The sequence below is a fragment of the Capra hircus genome, chromosome 6, assembly GCF_001704415.2.
Source record: "Capra hircus breed San Clemente chromosome 6, ASM170441v1, whole genome shotgun sequence".
Classification (NCBI taxonomy): Eukaryota; Metazoa; Chordata; class Mammalia; order Artiodactyla; family Bovidae; genus Capra; species Capra hircus.
Window position 1 is genome coordinate 98183517 of NC_030813.1, and position 25772 is coordinate 98209288.

At 39.7% G+C, this 25772-nt stretch overlaps 1 protein-coding gene across 3 annotated transcripts; it reads left to right on the forward strand.

Annotated features, from left to right (window-relative positions):
- Nucleotides 88–23953, forward strand: THAP9 (THAP domain containing 9). 3 transcript variants are annotated; one of them, XM_005681841.3, is made up of 5 exons: nt 88–313; nt 9615–9810; nt 12485–12788; nt 14010–14160; nt 19037–23953. In XM_005681841.3, exons 1-5 carry the CDS (start codon nt 234–236, stop codon nt 21015–21017), a joined length of 2712 nt encoding a protein of 903 aa, XP_005681898.2. In that variant the 5' UTR covers nt 88–233; the 3' UTR covers nt 21018–23953. The 3 variants fall into 3 exon arrangements, with proteins under 3 accessions (XP_005681898.2, XP_013820210.2, XP_005681899.2); XM_013964756.2 differs by having other exon boundaries at nt 96–313; nt 19337–23953; XM_005681842.3 differs by lacking the exon at nt 88–313 and adding an exon at nt 4866–4992 and having other exon boundaries at nt 19037–21107.

Here is a 25772-nt window from a genome sequence, read left to right on the forward strand (position 1 = left end):
TTAATACCCCCCGGCCTTTCCGATTGGCTGCTGCGATGTGACGTGCTCTGTGATTGGCCACGGCGGCGAGCGCAGCGCCCGCGGAGAGGCAGGGCGGGAGCCAAGGAGCCTTAAGAGCCCGCCTTTCTCAAACAAATAAAGGTGGTAGCTGCGGAGTCAGCGGGCGGAGCCAAGTTGACCGCGACTCATGCTGTCGCGGGAACGCCGGAGGTGGAGCCTCACGTAGCGAGAAGATGACTCGAAGTTGCTCGGCAGTGGGCTGCAGCACCCGAGACACCGTGCTGAGCCGGGAGCGCGGCCTCTCTTTCCACCAGTGCGTGAGAACAGCCTCCGCGCTAACTCCCAGCAGGGCCTGGCGGGCTGCAGGCCACGGGGGTAGGGGCGGGGCCGGGTGGTGCGTCACGCCGTCGACGTGTCGTGCGTAGCGTGGGGCGGGGGAGGGAATTGGGCAACTTGGAGGGTAACACTGAGTTTTGTCATTCTGCTTAATGTTTGTCTGCGGAGTGCTTGTTTTCTCCTTGCCTACCGGTGCCCTGTAGCTTGCCTACCGGACCCCAGTAGCTCTTAGCAGGAGTTACTCTAAAGGAGTCTTGCTGCCTTTCCGTCCTCTTATTGAACAGAGGAGAAAGGAAGGCAGTTTAGAACTGTTGAAGGCGTGCGCTTACTTTAGTGTGTGTCTTGCTTGGGAGCATGAGTACAGATGCGTTAGTTACGGAATAGAGTTCGCCTCCCTTCTCCCTCCGGTTAGCAAATCCAATTTACTGATGGCGGGTTGTGGTGAAGGAAAGTCCAGCGTTAATTGCAGGGTGCCAAGCGAGGGAAATGGATAGATGGTGTTGAAAAGTTTTGAACTCCCTGATGGCTTCTAGGTTATTTCAAAGCGGCATTTGGGATGAGGGCTGCAGGGTGCGTGAAGTTATTCTGATTGAGTGGGGGTAACAGGTTGGTGTTTGGAGAAGCTGAATCATCAGTTTTCTGGTTGTGGTTAGACCTCTGGTTCCAAACCTGAGGTCTAAGGGCTTGTGATCGTCAGGTAGTCACCATTCTCCACCTGGGTGGGGTTTAGTTTTTACAGAACTACCTAAAGATAGCCAAAACGTTGTTACGTGTATCCCTTGAGGAGGAATTGGGACTGTTGTGTTGTCACTGAACTATTTATTGTTCAGGCTTTCTGGTTTAAGTGCTACTTTTCTTTTCTGCTTTCCCTGACTTCCCTAATTAGTCATTGCTTTGATCTACTCTTTGGAACCCAGGGAAAGCCTGGGAGACTGAATTCCACTATCCTCCCCCCAACACACACACACACAACACCCCACTTTTAAAAATAAGAAACAGGAGACACAGGGCTTTTGTACCCGGGAGGGTTCTGAAGGCCCTTGTTTTCAGATTTTAAATAGTACTGTGTGTCATTACCAGTTGCTCAGTATCATTAGCCCAGCTCTACAATCCAGGTCCAATTCCGGCTGTATTTGGTCATGGCAAGGAAGTTTCATTTGGCACAAGAGACCGATCAAATTTGAACCCACATCTGTGGGACAGTCCAGTAAAGGTCACTGAAATTAATGGGAGGTAGAAACGTGGGTAGAATAGATCCTCTCAGAGGGGAAGAAATGTATGGTATTTTTAAAGTGGTAGCCTAATAAGGCAATATGATGAAGTAGAGAGTTAGACAAAAATAAACAAAGCACTTTTATGAAAAGATCAAAAAGAACTGTATGGGACAAGTGGTATTTGAATTGGACCTTGAGCCCTATCTAAAATGGAGGGTGGGGTGGATAGAAGATAGCATTTAAATAGAAATAGCATGGAGAAGGAAATGGCACCCCACTCCAGTACTCTTGCCTGGAAAATCCCATGGACAGAGCAGCTTGGTAGGCTGCCATCTATGGGGTTGCACAGAGTCAAACACGACTGAAGCGACCTAGCAGTAGCAGCATGGAAAAGGGCTTCCCTGGTGGCTCTGATGGTAAAGAATCTGCCTGCAGTGCCCAAGACCTGGGTTTGATCCCTCAGTTGGGAGGATCCCCTGGAGGAAGAAATGGCGAACCACTCCAGTATTCTTGGCTGGAGAATCCCCATGGACAGAGGAGCCTGGCAGGCTACAGTCCATCGGGTCGCAAACAGTTGGACAGGACTGAGCAAAGAAGCACAGCACAGAAAACAGCATGGGAAAATAAAGAATGGAAACTGAAGATGTAGAAGCTGGGCAAAGTAGTTTGGAAACAAATTATCTACAAACGTGTCAAGTTAAGGAGTTTCAACTATGTATGGTAGACGTTTTGTACTGTTGCTTATTTTTAAGGAAGGCCACTTCCTGCACCTAAGCTGCTATAATTGTATCCTTTCTTCTCTGATATTTGTTTCCATCACTTAGTTCTTGTTCTAGTTTCATTTTAAATTGCTCTCTCTGCTGGCTACTTGCCTAAAAACACTGAGCATGCTTGAATTACCTCCACTTTTAAAATATACACAAACTCTTGAACCTTTGTGCACCTCTGCACTACCCTACCACTCTCCTTCCATTCACAACCAAGTTCCTCAAAACAGAAGCCTGTACCTACTTCCCTAACTACTGTTGGCTTATCAACCTACCGCAGCCAGATATCTGTCCACACCCACTGACTGAGGGTTATCGGTAATCTTGCCAAACCTAAATGAGCAATTCTGTTAATAAGTCTTTCTCTTGCCCTGTTTAACTTTAATCATGCTGGTCACTACTTGGAACCCACACCTCCTTTGGCTGTTCCTGACATCCTCTCCCTAGTTCTCTCCCTTTTCTTTGATTTTTTCTCAACATTTGCTGCCCTGTTTTTCCTGTACCTTTTCCCTAGTTTCTTAAAATAAGGAAGAACTCACATATTGCCTTATTTGTTTCATATGTTGAGGACCAAAGCAAGACCTGTTTAATTAAAAAAAAAATTTTTTTTTTGATGCAATTATTACACCAGTGTGCTGTGACTCTTCCAGCCTGATTTCTTCTCCGTTCATTTCATTTTCTAGATTAGTGAAGTGAAAGTCACTCAGTCGTGTCTGACTCTTTGCAACCCATGCCAGAATACTGGAGTGGGTAGCCTTTCCCTTTTCCAGGGGATCTTCCCGACCCAGGAATCGAACTGGGGTCTCCTGCATTGCAGGCGGATTCTTTACCAACTGAGCTATCAGGAAAGCCCTCATTTTCTAGATTCCTGAAAATTATGTTTCTAAAAATGCAGATTTTATCATGCTCACTCCCTTAGGGAAGTGTTTTAATCCCTCGGACTCTTTAGTGCCTTAATAATAAGAGTCTAAGCTCCTCTGTGTAGCCTTTCCTCTATACCTCTGTTCCAACCTAAATACATTCCATCTGTACTTCTGTTAATGGTACATGTGAGCAGAATTAAACACAGTCTATGTATGAATGAGGAGTTGTCGGCCTTCCTGACAGCTAGAAAGTTGTAAGGAAGACAGGAAAGAATAGAGAGGGGAGAAGGAGTTAGGATACTGTGGTGTAAGTCCTAGTGACAAGGTAACACTCGACTACAGTAGTTCAGTTCAGTCGCTCAGTTGTGTCCGACTCTTTGCGACCCTGTGAATCACAGCACGCCAGGCCTCCCTGTCCGTCACCAACTCCCTCAGTAAAACTCATGTCCATCAAGTTGGTGATGCCATCCAGCCATCTTATCATCTGTCATCTCTTTCTCCTCCTACCCACAATCCTTCCCAGCATCAGAGTCTTTTCCAATGAGTCAACACTTCGCATGAGGTGGCCAAAGTACTGGAGTTTCAGCTTTAGCATCAGTCCTTCCAATGAACAACCAAGACTGATCTCCTTTAGAATGGACTGGTTGGATCTCCCTGCAGTCCAAGGGACTCTCAAGAGTCTTCTCCAACGCCACAGTTCAAAAGCATCAATTCTTTGGCGCTCAGCCTTCTTCACAGTCCAACTCTCACATCTATACATGACCACTGGAAAAACCATAGCCCTGACTAGACGGACCTTTGTTGGCAAAGTAATGTCTCTGCTTTTGAATATGCTATCTAGGTTGGTCATAACTTTTCTTCCAAGGAGTAAGCGTCTTTTAATTTCATGGCTGCAGTCACCATCTGCGGTGCTTTTGGAGCCCAGAAAAATAAAGTCTGATACTGTTTGCAGTGTTTCCCATCTATTTGCCATGAAGTGATGGGACCGGTTGCCATGATCTGTTTTCTGAATGTTGAGCTTTAAGCCAACTTTTTCTCTCTCCTCTTTCACTTAAATCAAGAGGCTTTTTAGTTCCTCTTCACTTTCTGCCATAAGGGTGGTGTCATCTGCATATCTGAGGTTATTGATATTTTCTTGGCAATCTTGATTCCAGCTTGTGCTTCTTCCAGCCCAGCGTTTCTCATGATGTACTCTGCGTATATAAGTTAAATAAGCAGGGTGACAATCTACAGCCTTGACGTACTCCTTTTGCTATTTGGAACCAGTCTGTTGTTCCATGTCCAGTTCTAACTGTTGCTTCCTGACCTGCATGTAGGTTTCTCAAGAGGCAGGTCAGGTGGTCTGGAATTCCCATCTCTCTCAGAATTTTCCACAGTATATTGTGATCCACACAGTCCAAGGCTTTGGTCTGCAGTAAGGGCTCAGCAAAAAGGTAGTATGGGAAGGAGAGAGTTAATCAACTTGCTGTTGCCTAAAGCTGCTATCTTCAAACTATTTGATCATGGCACTCTTTCAATAACAAAAATTTTGAATACATGCCTCTGATATTATTATGAGAATATTGGTGCTCTGTCAAACATTTGAATGACTTAAATGGAAAGTGGGACCGGCAAGTTAAAATTTGAAATGACCCTTTGATATATTCTCTTTCTGTAGGTATAAAGAGATTAAGAAATTTATTTCATATCCAAGGAAATATATGTATTGGTAATTTGGAACAGTTTTGCCTGAACTGTTGTAATGAATTCTATTTTAAACTTTTATTTATATGTAACAAACATCTGTTTCCCATCACCGAGAATAAGCAGATGGTAAGATGTTTGCTTTTTTCTCTTTTTTGGAAGAGGCTTAAGCTATAGGTGTAGTTAAAGCCCTCCCCTTCAGTCCTTTCTCTCTCTCTCCCTCCCTGGATGTAACCCCTGTAGAAGAGGTTTTTTTGTTAGCCACTTTTCTGGAAAATATTTGATGCGGAGGGAGCCAGAGGTAAATCCTCACTAACAGTATAAAACAGGCATTGTCAACAGGAGGAAGAAAATGGATTCTGTGTAAGCCAATTCATTATTGTGTATATGAGATGGTGATTGGTTTAGAATTTTTCTGGTAGAGAACCCGCCTGCAATGCGGGAGACATGAGTTCTGTCTCTGGGTTGGAAAGATCCCCTGGAGAAGGGAAAGGCTACCCACTCCAGTATTCTGGCCTGGAGAATTCCATGGGGTTGCAGAGAGTCAGACACGAATAAATGACCTTCACTTTGAGAGGTGGCTTTAGACTAGGGACCTCTGGATTGCAGTTTTATTTGATTAGTTAATCTATTTGCTTGTAAATGTTATTTATTTGGCTGCTCTGGGTCATAGCTGTGACACAGGAGCTCCTGGTCTTAGTTGCAGCATGTGGGATCTTTAGTTGTGTCTTTGCAACTCCTAGCTGCGGCATGTGGGATATAGTTCCCTGGCCAGGGATGGAATCGAGGCCCCCTACTTTGGTAGCAGAGTCTTAGCTACTGGACCACCGGGGAAGTTCCTGAATTCCAATTTTAACTGACTATTTACTGATGGCTAAACTTGGCTGCTCCAGTCTTGGTTTCATCTTCTGTAAAAGGATAAAAACCTGTCTTACCAAGCCCCCCCCTTTTTTTTTTGGAGACTAAAAATGTCTTTAAAACATACAAAACACAAGGTAAATGCTTTAAAAGTATTATCAGTTGTTAATACTAATTTATTTTTGTCCAGAACTCAATCATGCTGGTTCAGTTCAGTTCAGTTCAGTTGCTCAGTCGTGTCCAACTCTTTGCGACCCCATGAATCACAGCATGCCAGGCCTCCCTGTCCATCACCATCTCCCGGAGTTCACTCAGACTCACGTCCATCGAGTCCGTGATGCCATCCAGCCATCTCATCCTGGGTCGTCCCGTTCTCCTCCTGCCCCTATTCCCTCCCAGCATCAGAGTCTTTTCCAATGAGTCAACTCTTCGCATGAGGTGGCCAAAGTACTGGAGCTTCAGCTTTAGCATCATTCCTTCCAAAGAAATCCCAGGGTTGATCTCCTTCAGAATGGACTGGTTGGATCTCCTTGCAGTCCAAGGGACTCTCAAGAGTCTTCTCCAACACCACAGTTCAAAAGCATCAATTCTTCAGCGCTCAGCCTTCTTCACAGTCCAACTCTCACATCCATACATGACCACTGGAAAAACCATAGCCTTGACTAGATGGACCTTAGTCGGCAAAGTAATGTCTCTGCTTTTGAATATACTATCTAGGTTGGTCATAACTTTTCTTCCAAGGAGTAAGCGTCTTTTAATTTCATGGCTGCAGTCACCATCTGCAGTGATTTTGGAGCCCCAAAAAATAAAGTCTGACACTGTTTGCAGTGTTTCCCCATCTATTTCCCATGAAGTGATGGGACCGGATGCCATGATCTTCGTTTTCTGAATGTTGAGCTTTAAGCCAACTTTTTCACTCTCCTCTCTTTCACTTTCATCAAGAACATGCTGGTTAGACTACAGTATTTACCAGCCTTTTCCATGTCATTTTACACATCAGAAACCTCCAAACCTAGAAAGCTGTTTGGGACTGGCTTAATGTAACTACTTCAAGAGCTCCAGGTGGCCCAGGCCCTACCCATGGGCTAAGAGGGTTGATAGCTGTGCTCTCCAGGTGTGCCAGTTGGGAAGCTTTGCATCAGAAAATCAGGCTAGTAATGTAACTTGGTAGACCAGCCAAATTTTGATGGTCCCTGACTTGTTGAGAGACTACAGTCAGTCTGGAAATGTTGCCTCACAAACACATACCATCATTAAGAAACCCCAGTGAAAAGAGATGTGCCTTTCTTTATTGGAAAATAATTCCCTGTACATTCTCTCGTGATTGTGTAACATCATTTTCCTGGAACAATAAGATAAAAAATCCCCAAAGTGGAATTAGTTGTTCCTAACGAAGAACAAACTTTAGATGGTACCTTTCCATTTACAGAGTGCTTCTGAACACATCTGTGTCATATACTCTTACTGCCGCCCTGGAGGAAGCTGATAGGTTGAGAGATATATCTAATACCACACGGCTGATAAAAGGGAATTGAGGCTTAAATGCAGGTTTTCCAACTCAGTGTTGTTTCTGAAAGTGATTGAGAGAGTATCTCAGTATTATGTGTTGCCATTTTGACATATCATTTCCCTAACAAAATTAGCTGAGGAAATGAAACTTTCTTTTTACCAGTTTCAGTTCTTTACAACTGTGTGCTTTGAAGCATGAGTTAAAATATGTAAGAGTGATACCTGTCGATCTGTCTCCAAGATAAAGAAGAAGGTGCAGAAAGAGCAGTTCTGTGATTTTCATTACATTAATCTCATGAGTTTTTTCCCTCACTCATTTCTGAATATAATAATTTGGCTGGGATTGACAAGTAGAAAAATGCAAGGTAGTTTCTATGTTCAAGGGTAGGAAAAAGTTGTCCTTTCAAAATAAAATAGAAAAACTGAGTGTAGGAAATGTACTTGTTTTCTTTTGTTGTTTAGTTGCCAAGTCGTGTCCAACTCTTTGCAACCCCATAGACTGCAGCACGCCAGGATTCCCTATCCTTCACCATCTCCTGGAGTTTCTTCAAACTCATGTCAGTAGAGTCGATGATACTGTCCAACCATCTCATCCTCTGTCATCCCCTTTTCCACTTGCCTTCAGTCTTTCCCAGCATCAGGGTCTTTTCCAGTGAGTCAGCTCATCGCATCAGGTGGCCAAAGTATTGGAGCTTCCCTATCAGTCCTTCTGATGAATATTCAGGGTTGATTTCCTTTACAATTGACTGGTTGGATCTCCTTGCAGTCCAAGGGACTCTCAAGAGTCTTCTCCAACACCACAGTTCAAAAGCACCAGTTCTTTATAGTCCAGTTCTCACATCCATACATGACCACTGGAAAAACCATAGCTGTGAGTACATGAACCTCTGTCAGCAAAATGATGTCTTTTTAATACGCTGTCTAGGTTTGTTGTAGCTTTTCTTCGAAGAAGCAAGCGTCTTTTAATTTCATGGCTGTCACCATCTGCAGTGATTTTGGAGCCCAAGAAAATAAAGTCTGTTGCTGTTTCCATTTTTCCTCCAGTCTATTTCCCTTGGTGTGATAAAACTGGATGTCATCATCTTTGGTTTTTGAATGTTAAGTTTTAAGCCAGCTTTTTCACTCTCTTCTTTCACCCTCATCAAGAGGCTCTTTAGGTCCTCTTCACTTTCTCCCATTAGGGTGGTATCACCTGCATATCTAAGGTAGTTGATATTTCTCCTGGCAGTCTTGATTCCAGCTTGTGGTTCATCCAGTCTGCCGTTTCGGATGATGTACTCTGCATATAAGTTAAATAAGCAGGGTGACAAATAGAGCCTTGATGTGATCCTTTCCCTGTTTGGAACCAGTCTGTTGTTTCTTGTCCGATTCTAACTATTGCTTTTTTGACCTGCATACAGGTTTCTCTCGAGGCAGGTCAGGTGGTCTGATAGTCCCATCTCTTAAGAATTTTCCAGTTTGTTGTGATCCACACAGTCAAAGGCTTTAGCATAGTCAGTGAAGCAGAAGCAGAAGTTTTTCTGGTATTTGCTTGCTTTTTCTGTGATCCAGCGGATTTTTCTACTTGTTTTCTACTGTTTAGTAATGAATTTCCTCAAAATTCATCAGAAGCATCTGTTTTCTCACAAAATTTCTGAGGGTCAGGAATTGTGGAGTGGATTAACTGGGTATGACTGGGAGTTTCATAAGACTGCAGTCAAAATGTTAGCCAAGACTGCAGTCACTTGAAGCCTTGATTGAGGCCGAAGGATATCCTTTCAAAAAGGCTCTCTCATGTGGTCTTTGACTGGAGAATTCAAGTTTCTAGCGAAGTGGACTCTCCACAGGGCTGCTTATGATATGGCAGGTAACTTCCCCCAAAGAAAAACCATTCAATAGAGCAAGGAAGACAAATCTTCAGTATTTTTTCCTGAGCTACTCTTATAGCCCATTATCACCTCTGCTTTTTAAATATTCTTTAGAAGCAAATCACAAACTCCAGCTCATACTCAAGGGGAGGGAAATAGGCTCCACCCCTTGAAAGGGGGCATACCAAAGACTCTGTGGATGTAATTTAAAATTGCCACAGTAAAGGAAAGACACACATGTTAAATTTGAGTAGATTCTGTTAAGTGTAGGCTGTGCAGATAGAATGTGCAGGATATTAAATGTGAGAATTGTCCACATACAAGTTGTAACAGATGAGATCACTTAGATACTGAGCTTTTGGATTTAAAAAGTCAAAGAACTTTGAAAAATGAAATCAGATCAAGTGAGTTAAACTTTTAGCTGGACTTAGTGTTTATGTGAAGCCATTAAATAATAAATGGGTTTGTGTAATAAATAATGCTGTAGTATTACTCTGATGTTTTCATGTTAACGGAACTTTAATATGATTGCTGTAGATTTCCAACTGATACTATTCAGCGCTCAAAATGGATCAGGGCTGTGAATCGTATGGACCCCAGAAGCAAAAAGATTTGGATCCCAGGACCAGGTGCTATGCTATGTTCCAAACATTTTCAAGAAAGTGACTTTGAGTCATATGGCATAAGAAGAAAGCTGAAAAAAGGAGCTGTGCCTTCTGTTTCTCTATACAAGGTACTTAAATCTAGGTGTAAACAAAATTCAATTTTATAGAAACTGAAAGTCTAGACTGCTCACATTATAGTCGGGATTTACAGAGATAAAAACAAAACCAAAAACCTAGGCCTTAAAAAGTAATCCAATAATACAATACTTTTGTTTTTTTTTTAAATATATATGTAATATTACATAATATTTTTAAAATACATATGTGTTAATATTAATAATTATGCTTTGGAAGGTGTATATATGCAAATCATGCCTAGAAATATGTAAAGGTTACTGACATGATCGCAAAAATCAACTAGTGAATGTAAATAGCCTTAGAATTCAGGGTTTTGTTTAAATATGAGACAGTTTTCATAATACTGAGCTGGCCAAAAAGTTCCTTTAGTTTTTAAGTGAAAATAAAAGACACATTTTTCATTTCACCAAGAACTTCTCTGAGCAACATATTTACTGTTTTGTTCCATTACCTTCTGCTATTTTCCAGGCAGTTTCATAATTCTGTCTTCCCAAAACTTTCTATGTTTTTAAGCAAAGAACTGTTGCAAGTGTCTTTCACAATATTCCAGGGAATTAAATTTTTTTCTGTTAAGGTAACTTTGTAAAAACTGAAATAATTGGAAATCCAAAGGTGCAGTGTCTGATGAATACAGCAGGTGAATCAAAACTTCCCAACAAAGCCGTAACAGACTTTGCCTGGTCATTAAAGAAACACACAGTCTTCCGTTAGCCTGGTGGAAGATTGTGTGTTTTCTATTGAGTAATTCTGGATGCTTTTCATTGAGAGATGCTTTCAGTTGGTCTCATTGGGGTTAATCACTTGATTTTCCAAAAGGAGCTCATAATAGAGGACCCCTTTCCAAACCCACCATACATACAATATCACCTTCTTTGGATGAAGTCTGGCCTTTGTGGTTGGTGGTGGTTCATTTCATTTGCCTCACAATCTCTTCCATTCCACATTATTGTCTAATATCCAGTTTTCATTGCCCATCCCAATTTGTCTTAAAAATGGAATGTTTTTGTTACATTTCAGTAGAGAATTGTCACATGTGGAAATATGGTCAAGGTTTTTTTTCACTTAACTTATGTAGAACCCATATATCAAAGTGATGAACATTACCAGGCTGGTGCAAATGATTTCCAGTGCTTGATTTGGATGTTTTGAGTAAGTTTGCTATCTCCCATATGGTGTAATGTTGATCGTTTTCAATGCCTCAATTTGATTGCTATCAACTTCAACTGGTCTACCTGACCGTGGAGCATCATTCAGTGAAACCTGCAGGGTAAAACTTTGCAAACCACTTTTGATGCATTCAGTCAGTCACAGCACCTTCTCCATTCACTGCACAAATCTTTTTTTGCATTTCAGTTGCATTTTTGCCTTTCTTGAAATATCAGTAATTAAGTATAATATGCTGAAACTGTTGCTTTTGCCCCACCTTCAATATTAAAATGGCTACACAAAAATTCACCATTTTGATAGGTTTGTTTTTTTTAATGCATACTGATATGACAGCTGTCTCAAAACAGTCTAACAAAATTGTTTCAAATGAGGTTAAAGACAACTTTTTGTAAGATGGCTCTTTTCTGTTAGAGCCATCTTACAAAAAAGAATGAACTCTTTGGCCAACCCAATACTTTGAAATTATCTACCCTTTATTTTGGCTCTCCCCCAAAATGTTATTGATTTTGACCGGAAATGTACCTAATCATTAGCATTGATATGGAAGGAAGTATACAGGAAATAGAAGATTTTCTATGAGTCAATCACCAGTATTGGTGTTATATTTTTATGTTTCTTTTGATTGTTTTTATGTTATCCTTTTACCCCTTAGTCACGCACTCACTCATACATTACTCAGTCACTGTCTGCGGTCTTCATATAGTCACCCAACTAGTCTATCCTGGCACTGCCCTATCTTCTTATTCATTGGAATCTCTTTTTGTTGTATATTCTCTTTCAGAAGAATATACTTGGTGTCACATCCAAACTTATAAGTTCCAAGAACTTTTTATTAATTGATTTGTGCATCTCTAACTGCTCTGAATTCTCTTTCGGAACCACAAATACTTACCCACTGCATATATGATAAATTGCCTTGCTTTTATGATTTTGTTTACAATCAGTAATAGTTACAGTTTATTGAGACTCACAGCGGTCCAGGCAGTGCACTAGGCAATTTATGTAAATTAGCTTATTGTATCCTCAAGTCAACTCTGTATTGTTATCCACATTTTATACATGAAAAGGTAAGGGATTATAGAGGTTAAATTACAGCTTTAAGTGAGGGAGCCATGAGTCTTAATTCCAGGGCCCATGCTCTGTCCTATGCCTTCCCTTCTGCACAAATAACTTCCCAGTCCCCTTCATTAACCATGTTGTTACTCTTTCAAAGAACAACTCAAAACCTTCCCAAATTATCAACATCTTTCACTAGTTACTTGAATCATTTCAGAAACTCAACATTATGCTACTATTTCTGTATGGATCCCACCACCAAAAACTTGTGTACATTGTCCTGCAGACTATACATTTTTAAAAATCAGAGATTATTACCTTTTCTTTCATACCTAATTCTCCACAGCAACCAGGTGAGTGCTTTGTATTCAGTGATATTTTAATAGATAATCATTGTGTGATAATTTCTAAAATGAACCTCATTTTCCATTTGTGTCCTAGGTTCTCCAAGGTGTACACCTTAAAGGTAAAGCAAGACAGAAAATCCTCAAACAGCCTCTTCCTGATAATTCTCAAGAGGTTGCTACTGAAGACCATAACTACAGTTTAAAGAGACCTCTGACAGTAGGAGCAGAGAAACTAGCTGAGGTGCAGCAGATGCTACAAGTGTCCAAAAAAAGACTTGCTTCTGCAAAAAACTACAGGATGATCAAGAAGAGAAAGGGCTTACAACTAATTGATGCGCTTATAGAAGAGAAGCTACTTACAGAGGAAACAGAATGTCTGCTACGAGCACAATTTTCTGGTATGTTCCCCAACGACCTGTGCAATACTTACTGACAGCTCCTAATTTTTATGAAATATCATTACATTTTTATTTTGTATTGCCTATGAAAATATGCCTTTAGCCAAAGAGTCTCTAGCATAAATAAGAAAAATGAAAAATAATCACCAAAATCTTGTTACAATTGTCCATTTTTTAAAATTCTGTGTTTATTATAGAAGAAGCCAAGAAATGTATAAATGATAAAAATAACACATAATCCTACAACCCAGAAATGAGATCATATAGTTTATACCATATATTGTCCTTTTCACTTTTTATAGTCACACTCTTGTCACTGCAGATTCTTCGTAAGCAGTTTTAACTGCTGCATAACTTATCACTAAAGACTTTTTTGCAATGAGTTGAACTAGATAATTTGCAAGATCTCTTTGAGTCTGAAAATTGTGTAAGTCTCCAAAGTTTTTTCTAAAATACTCTATAGAGTATATATATGTCCACTGAAAGACTGTCTAGTCTTCTTCGTGAACCAGGATATTTGAAGAGGGGTAACACAACTGAAGCGACTTAGCAGCAGCAGTAGCAGCAGCCACATAAGAATTGCCAACATACTCTTTGATGAAAGGAGTAGGGATTTTTGGACTTGCATTCTGGTAAAAAAAAAAAGCATGTCAAAAGGAGTAGATACCTCCAGTGGAGGAGCATATTTTGTGTTTTTCCAGGAGGGGAATATAGGTTATAAATAGGGGTCCTCACCAGGAACAAAGAATTTTGTTTTCTCAATGGTAGGAAAGATTTGTCTGTTTATTCTGATTAATGCCGTATATCATATCCCTCAAAATGTTTCTCGTGTCTAATTTTTACTCTCAAATAAATGATAACCAAGGAACAAACTAAAACAAATGAATGTCCTCACAATCCAGAGACTTAATTTTACTCATTTATTTCATTTTCTTTCCTGTTCCTCCAAAAATATCCACATAAGCTGCTAATGAATAGTAAAACATAATAACTCAAGTTGAAACACTTTTCGTCCCTCTTTTTAGTGAAATGGTCCACAGTGAACAAGATAAATTGATCGTCTCTAAGACTGGATAGTAACCTCTGAACCAACTCAGTTAAAATGTGATTATATTTGAATTTTGGTGCCTAGCACATTTTCATATCCAAATACGAAGATCTATGTCTGAAAATGTTACTGTACACATTTTTCATCACGAAGAATAAATTTACTCTTAACAGATTTTAAGTGGGAGTTGTATAACTGGAGAGAAACAGCTGAGTACTCCGCAGAAATGAAGCAGTTTGCATGTACGCTCTACTTGTGCAGTAGCAAAGTCTACGATTATGTCAGAAAGATTCTTAAGCTGCCTCATTCTTCCATCCTCAGAACGTAAGTGAATGACCTTTTCGATGTAAAATAAAACATACCGTTCTTTCTTGCAGTTTATACACTAACGCTGTGGGTATTCATACTCTTCGTTTCGTCTTTCTCTTTTTAAAAACTTCTAGGTGGTATTTGCATAGTATCACAGTCTCGATATTTGATCAGCAGAGTGAGGGCATGTAGGCTGGCAATATTTTTTTGCATTTTTCAGATGGTAGAGACCCTCTGGGTGGTAACAACTGAATCTTGAAATAGTGGGATATACTTCAGTAGTTTTGTATGCTTCATATACTTCAGTAGTTTTAATATGTTGACTAATCTAGAAAATCTAGAAGAGTTCTAGCCTGATACCATTGGTTTGAGGCAAAGATCACTGGTGCCAGTGCAGTTATCCAGAGAACAGATTTATGAAAAATATCTGTGGTCAAAATACATAGATATGTTTACTCTCTCTTTTTGTTGTTCAGTCACTAAATCATGTCTGACTCTTTGCCACCCCATAGACTGCAGCACTTCCCTATTATTCCCTATTATTTTCTCTTAGTGGGAAGCAAAAAAACACAGTGACTGTGATGCCTTATAAATTTAATACTCAGCATTCACTGTTATTCAAAATACTGGTTTTACAGATCCCTTTATTTTTATTTGGTTCAAATGGCAACAGTGCATTGCCTCACACTTCTGGAAGCTAGAGGTCCAAAACCAAGGTGCTGACAGGGTTAGTTCCTTCGGTTGTGAGGTGAGGGTCTGTTCCAGGCCTCTTTCCTTGGCTGATAGATGGTGGTCTTCTCCCTGTTTCTCCATGTCGTCTTCCATTATCTGCGTGTGTTTCTGTGTCCACATTCCCTCCTCTTATGAGGACGTGGTCACGCTGAATTCAGGTGTGCCTTAATGACCTCATTTTACCTTGATGAGTAAAGATTCCCATCTCCAAGTAAGAGCACACTCTGAGGAACTGGGGATCAGCATGACAATACCTCTTTTTCGAGAGATGCAGTTCAATTTACACCAGTCACATTCCTGCTGCCTAGGCTTCCCATTACCTGGGAACTGTAGGCTAACTCCTTCCTGTGGCTCCCGGAGCCTCTCTGAGGAAATGCGGCTCCTGCTGGGCTCTGCAACTCATCTCCTGCCTCCCTCCCTGCCCTCTTAGAGTCCATGTTCCTTCCATAAGGCATTTCTTGCCGATTCTGGCCTCGGAGACTTTCTCCTCCATCTGCCTGATATGCCCATTCTCCCTGTTAGTCCTGGAGGTTAGCCCTCACCCTTCAGACTCAGATCAGATGTCGCATCCTTTCTGAAGCCCAGCCTGCTGTCCCTCCAATTCTGGCCGAGGTACCCTCTTGCACACACAACGTGGAACTGAATCTTAGTATTTAAAATCTTAGTACTTAGTACTTAAAACACGGTCTACCTTGTGAGACTGTGAGCTGCTCAAGTACGAGGTCTGCGTCTGGTTTTCTGTTACACCTCCTGCCCTGGCAGGATGCCTGGAACACAGTGGTCTCTTGATAAATATTTATGGAATGAAAGAATGCCTGGATGGGCATTTAAGATTGTGAACAGATGTAAGGAAAAGATCTGGAAGAATGTCTTTAAAATATTAAGTGATTTTTTAAAAAATTATGTATTTATATTGAAGTATAGTTGATTTGGGAAGATCCCTTGGAGGAGGGCATGGCAACCCACTCCAGTATTCTTGCCTGGGGAAGCCAATGGACAGAGAAGCCTGGTGGGCTGCAGTCCCTAGGGTCGCACAGAGTCGGACACAACTGAAGCAACTTAGCACACGCAGTTGATTTACAGTGAACAGGGCTTTGTTTCAGGTGTACAGCAAAGTGATTCAGGTATATGTATATATACATTCTTTTTCAGAGTCTTTTCCATTACCAGTTAGTGCAAGGCTTTGGATGTAGTTCCCTGTGCTGTACAGTAGGCTCTTGTTTTGTATCTGCTTTATATAGAGTGGTGTGTATATGTTAATTCCAGATTCCTAATTTATCCCTTCTGCCTTTTTGCCTTTGGGATCCATACTTTTGTCTTCTATGTCTATGAGTCTGTTAGTTTTATAAAGTTCACCTATTAACAGTGATTTTTTTTTTTTAACTTTCCATTTTGTACTTTTCTGTATTTCGTTTTTTTTTTTTTTAAATGAAAGTATCATTTTATACAATCAGAAAAAAAATTTTTTTTCACTTTTGAGTCAGGGGAAAAGTTGGTGTGAGAGAGAAATCAGTTGCTTCCCTACAACTCTGAAAACCTGGTTTGGGTATTTCTACTCTAAGTTATAAAAACGTAAAGAAAATGAAGAAGTTCACTTGTCTTTCTGCCAGATAAGCTTTAGTCTGGTAGTTGTGGACATTAAGATATCATTCAGATTTCCATTTAAAAGGCAAGCTCACCAGAACATAAGCTTTTTTAACCTGTTTAAGCTAGAACTCTTACTTAGAAGCATTAAAGAGTTTCATTATATACTTACTGTAACACAGCATCTTTAGAGTTCATTTGAGAATCCTAATGCAAAAGAATACATTTTAAACAGTTGATTAAAATTTGGTGACACACTTGAAAAGGGTTTTTCACCATATCAGTGAATTGGAGCACCCTGGTTGAGAGCCACTATATGTTTTCTCATTGTCTTATTTTGCCCTATTTTAAAATATAAACAACTGATTAATACTTTTTGCCTTCTAAATAGTTTCAGTATGTCTTTTGCATCCTATAATTGTTTTTCAAATCTTTCAAATGCATCTTGAAATTAATTTAGTGAGTCATAATTCACATTAAATTTTATATATGCATTTATATGCACACATACATATAGTAAGGATATGGCATATAATAAGGGTAAATTCTGTTTATGAAAATTCTGGGTTGCAGCAATCTACCTGCAATGTAGGGGACCTGGGTTTGATCCCTGGGTCTGGAAGATCCCCTGGAGAAGGGAATGGCTACCCACTCCAGTATTCTTGCCCGGAGAAGTCCGTGGACAGAGGAGTCTGGCGGGCTACAGTCCACGGGGTCACAAAGAGTCACACACGACTGAGCAACTAACACTTTCAGATTGCAGCAAAAATTTGGAAAGCCCTGTCCTGAAATACTTATGGAAACATACTTTAAAATTTCAATTAAATAGAGATCGGCTAGTCTAGGAAGTAATCTTGGCAACCTAGAATATAGCCCCTAAATCAGAAGTTCAACCTAAAAAAAGTCCTTTGAGAGTTATAAAAGTAAACTTCAGCAAAGACCGACACTTCAGTCTACCTCAGAATCCATTTAGTCTTCTTTTAGACAGTTATGAAACTTGACTACTTCCTCTCCTGATCTGTAGCAAGGTAGGGTACATTAGAACTGATGAGAAGAATTCTGTCAGTTAGTGACAATCACCAACAGTAATAGGAGACAATTAGCAGCAGCCTGGAAAGGTCCAGGAAACTGTAAAAGACTTCCCTGGTGGTCCAATGGTTAGGAACGCCTGCCAGTGCAGGGGCCAGACCCGATTCCTGGTCCAGGATCCCACGTGCTGCAGGGTGACGAAGCCTGCGGCCCACGAGCACTGAACACGTGCACCTAGAGCTGGTGCTCTGCAGCGTCGGAGCCACCACCGTGAGAAGCCCGTGCCATGCAACAAGGAGCAGCCCCCACTCTGCAACTAGAGGAAGCCCTCGGGCAGCAACGAAGACCCGGTGCAGCCAAGATCAAAAACAAACCAGACTCCCAAGATAAATATCATAGCATAGGTGCTTTTGTTGGGAGCAAGCAGACACTTAATTGTCCCAAAGGGCATAATTCTTTGACTGTAAAGACAGTCAAGAAGGCACTGAACGAGGGTCTCAGGAAAGCTGTTTCCTGTTTGTGCATGACCAGCAACACAGCATGGGCCAGGCATCTTACCCTATCCCTCTGAGTTCAATCCCTGCGTTGGGTAGATCCCCTGGAGGAGAGCATGGTGACTCATTCCAGTATTCTTGCCTGGAGAATCCCCATGGACAGAGGTGCCTGGCGGGCCACAGTTCATGGGGTTGCAAAGAGTCAGACACGGCTGAGCAACTCAGCACAGCACAGCAGCTGCCTCACTATCTCCTCATCTATAAAATGGGGTAGATGTACTAGATTTCTCAAAGTTTTCTTCTCCCTCTACAGTTTTCTCATTTCAGTGAATATACAGGGAAGGCTGGTTTATCATCTAAATTATAAACACATGAATTAGAACAAACTAGGTAATTGATTTGTACACTTCTTTTAAGTGAATAAGAAGTTTAAAATTATTTTGTGGTATGTTTGCGTCTTAAAAATGCCATTCTGTTTTTTTTTTTTCCTAAGTTTCTCTACTGGGGCTCCCCAGGTGGCACAGTGGTAAAGAATCCGTCTGCCCAATGCAGGAGATGCAACAGATGCTGGTTCGATCCCTGGTCGGGAAAATCCCCTGGAGGAGGAAACGGCAACCCACTCCATTATTCTTGCCTGGAAAATTTCGTAGACAGAGGTGCCTGTCCATTGGGTTGCAGAGCTGGACACGACTGAGCAATTGAGTGCACACACTCTAGTTTCTCCATTATCTTACTGTTTTATGGTCACAATAGGAATATATGCTTGAAAGTGTCAGTATAATTTGGCTACTTGCCTTTATTTCAACAGGGAGTTGAGGCTACTTTAGAACCATTTAAGGCATTTCCCCTTTTTTAATGTCTTCATTAGCGGTTTTTAAAAAAATATTTATTTGGCTGCACCATGTCTTAGCTGTAGCACGTGGGATCAGTTCCCTGACCAGGGATCAAACCCAGGCCCCCTACACTCGGAGCGGGGAGTCTTAGCCACTAGACCACCAGGAAAGTCCCTCTTCTTCTGTGTCTTATTATTTTTCATCTTTTACATTTTCTAGATGGCTGTCCAAATGCAAACCTGGTCCAGGTTTCAACAGCAACATTTTTTCTTTTCTTCAGCAAAAAGTAGAGAATGGAGACCAGCGATATCAGTCTTGTTCACTGATGATTAAAGGTCTGTCTCTCATGCAGCAGCTTCAGTGGGACCCCAGCAGTCACCATCTGCAAGGGTTTATGGACTTCGGTCTTGGCACACTTGATGCTGATGAAATGCCACTCGCCTCAGAAACTATTTTGCTCACGGCAGTGGGTATTTCTGGTCACTGGAGTACACCTCTTGGTTATTTTTTTGTAAACAGGGCCTCTGGATATTTGCAAGCTCAGCTGCTTCGTCTGACGATTGGCAAACTAAGTGACATAGGGATCACAGTGCTGGCTGTCACGTCAGATGCCTCAGCTCACAGCGTTCAGATGGCAAAGGCACTGGGGATACATCTCGACGGAGACAACACGAAGTGTACATTTCAGCATCCTTCATCTTCCAGCCAACAGATTGCCTACTTCTTTGATTCTTGCCACTTGCTTAAATTAATAAGAAATGCATTTCAGAATTTCCAAAGCATTCAGTTTATCAATGGCACAGCTCACTGGCAGCACCTTGTGGAGTTAGCAGCGCTAGAGGAACAGGAATTATCACATATGGAGAGAATCCCAAGAAAACTTGCAAATCTGAAGAACCACATACTAAAAACGAATTGTGCCGCCCAAGTCTTCAGTGAGAGCGTGGTCAGGGCACTAGAGTGTTTGCTATCATTAGGCCTGCCTTCTTTTCAGAACTGTGTTGGTACCATCCACTTCTTACGCTTAATTAACAATCTGTTCGACATTTTTAATAGTAGGAACTTTTATGGAAAGGGATTTAAAGGACCTCTATTACCTGAAACTTTTAATAAAATCAACCATGTGTTAACTGAAGCCAAGACTATTTTTGTTACATTATCTGACACTAGCAATAATCAAATCCTTAAAGGTAAGCGAAAACTGGGATTCCTGGGATTTTTGCTTAATGCCGAGAGCTTAAAATGGCTCTACCAAAATTATGTTTTCCCCAAAGTCATGCCTTTCCCCTATCTCCTGATGTACAAATTCAGTCACGATCATCTGGAATTATTTCTAAAGATGCTCAGACAGGTATCAGTAACCACTTCTAACCCTACCTGCATGGCATTCCAGAAAGCTTACCATAATTTGGAGATGAGACACAGATTACAAGATGAGGTCTTTCTAAGTGAAGTAAGCAGCCTTGACATTTCAATTGCTCGAAGGACAGACCTGGCCCTCGGGACAGTTCAGCGTGAGTATGGTGTCAGCGTTATAGAGAGTCTTTTTTACAAAGAGGATATTTGCCCAGACTGGTCTGACTGTTTGCTAAGTGAGGCATTACTAGACCTGTCAGTTCGTAGGCGAAATCTCACCTCTTGTGCTGGTTATATTGCCAATAAGTTATCAGCTCTTTTAACGTGCGAGGACTGCCTCAGTGCGCTGTACGCATCGGATCTCAAAGCCTCTAAGATTGGATCCCTGTTATGTGTTAAAAAGGAGAATGGTGTGCATTTCCCTTCTGAAAGTTTGTGCCGAGTCATAAATACTTGTGAGCGAGTTGTGAGAACCCATTCAAAACCGACAGTTCATGAACCACTGCTTCCCAAACAGAGGGAATGTTACCTTCAACAGAAAATATTATATGAGCTTTCTGGGCACATTTATCTTTTTGTAGAGTTAGATGAGCATCTCTTTGATGGAGAAGTATATGCCATCAATCACTTTGTAAAATTACTAAAGAATATCATAATCTGTTTCTTAAAGATCAGAGCTAAAGATATAACTCAGTACTCCTTAAAACACCACTCAGAAAGAATTGAGTTGAAAACTTTGTCAAGGAAATACTGGTCATCTTCACAGAATTACAGATGTTCAAGTTTTGCCAATACCAATAAATTCAGACATTTGCTAAGGAACAACAGATACCCATTCAAATGAAGGACCTAAAATATATTAACATTTTTATTAAAAATAATTGGCCAACATTTTAAAATTCAACTGACAATATTTTACAAATTCTGCACAGTGGACAAGTTTGTGTTTATGTCTTAGGAATTTCTATTATGCACGTTATCAAATCTGCATGGAATTTGGTAGGGCTTGCATTTCAGAGTTACCTAAAAAGTGAAAAGCGAGAAGTCAGTCAGAACAGACTAGCCAACAGGTGCTGTGTTTGAATTTACCACTATCCAACTGAGTAATTCAACTGGACATATTTTAAAAACAAGTGAGAATGGCAGAAACGAGCACAATACTGTAAAACAATTATCCTCCAATAAAAGTTTTAAAAGGTGAGAATAATGACAAAGGAGTTACTAAAACATTGACTCCTTTTATAAAGACTACATTCCCAGAAAGAGATTTGGTCTACAACTCTTAAGAATAACACTTGAAAAAAAAAAGAAGACTGTTAATCAGAATACCTATCAAACTGTGAATATAGTTTACTTACATATGAAAATTAAGCCAAGTTAAATACCAAACACTACCAAAATCCTTTTGCTGGGGTACCTTTAAATAGAAATAATTAAACTCTATTAGGCAGAAGGTAAACAAACACATGAGCCATGAAATGGACGATTCCTTGTGCTACAACCAAGCTTGGAAATGTTGTCTGGGGAGTATGCAGGAGATGTAATTTTCACAGCCCATTTGTCTGGACTTCATACTACTACTTTGAATAAAGTGGGTACTTGACTCCTATTGGAGGAGCACAGTGCTCATCAGAGAATGAAAAGAAGCCTTTGTTTAACTTCTTCTGAAGAGGATAATAATGAAACATTTTCAGTTTGGAATACTGTTGTTTCATATGTGATAAATCAGTTGGGGAAAAAACAGTCAGTTGGGAGAGTATGAAAAAGTTTGTCTTAATCATATAATGAGATTTTTCAGAAATTTGGTAGAAGCTTAAATAATCTGAAGATGAAAACATACTAAGAACAATTTTCTCTGTTCTCTCATATCCAGATCTGAAAAGATAAAATATGATAACATATAGTTATATGTACTTTCAGAAATGGTATTTAAATGGAAAAAAAAATGAACACACACATTATTCACCTGTGTATGTAAAATATCTCTTATTGTCATTAATGTTCATAGACTACAGTTAATATGAAGACAAAGTTATAAAAGATTAAGGACAGGTAAAACTTCAGTTTTATTAATTGAAATTCTCCATAAATAGTATATTTTGATATATTTCTGCTGGGTCTACCTCAAACAAAGGCTTCAGTTTTGAACTGTAACCAGAATTGTCCTGTATTGCATTTTATAAGGAGATATTTCTAAGAAGTCTGAATACTGTGGGTTTGGTTTTGTTTGCAGTAGAATGAGTTTAGATGCACCAGGATAAATCTTATTTAAAGGAAGCCTGTTTATGTCACCACCTTTAACATTGCTTATATAAAGTCAAGTTTTGTACTTATTTTTGCTTAAAACTAGGTTCATGTCTGTAGTGTCTTATGTTCTCGCTGTTACATCTGACCCATGTTTTGTGTAACTTATTAAAATAGTGTTTTGCATTTATTTAAGTGCTGGGTATAAACTGGACAAACCCTGAAGACAAGAATTTTTCCATCACTGCCACTAGCACAGTTAATTGTTCTTGCCTTAGTGCGGCGTTCCAAGTCTGATGTCAGATTTACTTGATATGATATACTTCACAGTGAACTTTCTGTTCATACTTGATTAGGGTAATTAACAGTTTACAGTTTCTACTCAGCACCCTTGTTCTTTCCCTTCTTCAGAGAAAACAAATATTCAGAAACGTATCCTTCCTACTTTCAACAGATAGTGCTGGAATAACTGGATATACACGTGCAAAATGTTAACTCTAAATGGAGCAAAGACACAAATGTAAGAGGTAAAACAACTCTTAGATTAAAATAGTGGAGACTTGGATTCGGCAATAGCTTCTTAGGACACCAAAAGTACAAGCAAAAACTTCATCAAAATGGGAAACTTTGTGCTTTAAAGGACACCCATCAAGAAAGTAAAAGACAAGCTATAGAAACATTTTCCAAATCATGTGTCTGGTAAAGGACTTGTATCTGAGTATACAAATAACTCAATAATAAAGGATAAAACAACCCAATTTTCTAAATGGGTAAAGAATACGAAGTTATTCTTCAAAGGAGATATACGTGAATATGTGCTCAACATCATTAGCCTTTTGGGAAATGCAAATCAAAATCACAATGAGATACCACTTCACACCCACTAGGATGGCTGTAATAAAAAAGATAACAGGTATTGGCAAGAATGTGGAGAAACCAGAACCCTCATACATTGTTGGTAGGAATGCACATACTTTGGAAAACAGCCTAGCAGTTCTTCAGAAGGTTAAACGTAGAATTGCCAAATGACCTGGCAATTCTACCAATGGGCATATACCCAAGAGAAATGTACAAATTTTACAGCAGCATTAAAATAGCTAAAAAGTGGAAAAGTCCAAATATCCAACTCATGAGTGGATATATAAAAAATGTGTTGTATTCGTACAGTGGGTCACATGGTATATGTTTTACATTGTAACAAACTATCTTTTGCTGTGATGTACCATGCAGTACATTAACCAGAAATATATGAAAAGTTCTAATTCTCTACTTCCTCCCCAACACTTGCTATTGTCAGGATTCTGTTTTGAATCAGCCGTTCTAATGGGTGTGCCATGGTATTTCATTGTGGCTTTCGTTTCTTTTTCTAATGACTGAACATCTTTCTAATGATGCTGAACATCTTTGCATAGGCTTATCTGCCATTCACTGTCATCTTCGGTGAAATGTCTGTTCAAGTCTTTTGCCTCTATTTTAAGGAAGGTTGTTTTCTTATTGAAAAGTTAAGAAATAAAAACTAACAGTAAGTTAGTTAAATATTCTGGATAAAAGTACATTATTAGATGTATCTTGCAAATATCTTCTCCCAGTCCATGGCTTTTAAAATTTGATTGAGGTAAAGTTGATGTATAGTTGAAGTTGCAAGTGTACAACATAGTGAGTGGTTCACAATTTTTTAAGGTTAGGATGTGGCTTTTACTTTTTTAGTATGTTTTGAAGAACAGACATTAATTTTAGTAAGTCTAATTTATTGATTTTTCTAGGGATCATACTTCTTAGTTTCTTATCTAAGAAGTCTTTGTCTAAACCAGTCACAGATTTTTCTTCCTGTTTTCTTGTAGATATTTTCCAGTTTTAGGTTTTGCATTTAGGTTATGATCCATTTTCAGTTGACTTTCGTGTGTGGTACTTCATATTTTTACATACTGATGGTATCCCAGCACCATTTGTTAAAAGGGCTGTTCTTTTTCCAGTAAATTACCTTTGATCCCTTGTCAAAAATTGACCACATAAATATGAATGTATTTCTGGCCTCTGTATTCTGTTGCCTTGATCCATGGGTCTTTCATCAATACCACATTACCTTGATTAGCCTTATATAATTCTTGAAGTCAGGCAGGAGTCTTCCAACTTTGTTCTTTTATAAAAAAATGTTTGGCTATTCTACTTGTACCTTTCCATGTAAATTTTATAATCAGCTTGTTTTTACAAAAATTCCTTATGGGATTCTGACTGGAGTTATGTTGAATCTATAGGCTAAGGAGAAATGATATCGTAATATTGACTTCCAAACCATGAAAATTATATATTTATATAGAAGATCATTTTTTTAAATCAATGTTTTTGTTTCACATACAGATCTTGTACATGTTTTGTGTTATGTTTCATGTTTTGTCGTGCTGCTATAAATGGTAACTTTAGAATTTCAGTTTCTAAATGTTCATTGCTATGTAGAAATATACTTTTGCATACTAATATTACTAAATGCACTTGTTAATCCTAGTACCTTTTTAGTAAGATCCTTTGACTTTTCTTATATAGGCAATCACATCACACCATCCACAAATAGACACTGTCCTATTTATTCATTCCCAATCTAAGGCCATTTTATAAAGAAAATCTTATTGTACAGTGGCCTCAAACACAACACTGGACAGGAGTGTTTTGTTCTCAATCTTAGGGGGAAACAGTCTTCACCATTCATGTGATGTTAGTTGCAGGCTTTTTGGTTGAGGATCCTTTCTATTCCTAAATTGCAGAAGTTTTTTTTAAACCATAAATGGGTGTTGGAACTTTCTCAGATGATTTTTCTGCACATTTCTGGGGGAAAATTTTTGAGATCTAATTTACATACCATAGTATTCACCCTTTTAAAGCATGTAATCTAGTAGTAGTTGGTATAGTCAAAAGGTGGTTTTCTGCAGTTTTTGAGATGATTGTTTTTCTTTTCTATGCTGACACACTGAACTACATTGATTTCTTTGAATGCTGGGTCAACCTTTTATTTCTGGGGTAAACCCAACCTGTTCATGATGTATTCTTTTTATTTACTGTCAGGTTTTTTTGTTGTTGTTCAGTCACTAAGTCGTGTCCAACCCATGGACTGCAGCACGCCAGGTTTCCCTGTCCTTCACCATCTCCTGGAGCTTGTTCAAACTCATGTCCATTGAGTCGGTGATGCCATCCAACCATCTTGTCCTCTGTCAGCCCCTCTCCTGCCTTTTATCGTTCCCAGCAACAAGGTCTTTTCTAATGAGTCGACTCTTTGCACCAGGGGGCCAAAGTACTGGAGCTTCAACTTCAGTCCTTCCAATGAGTATTCAGGGTTGATTTCCTTTGGGATTGACTGGTTTGA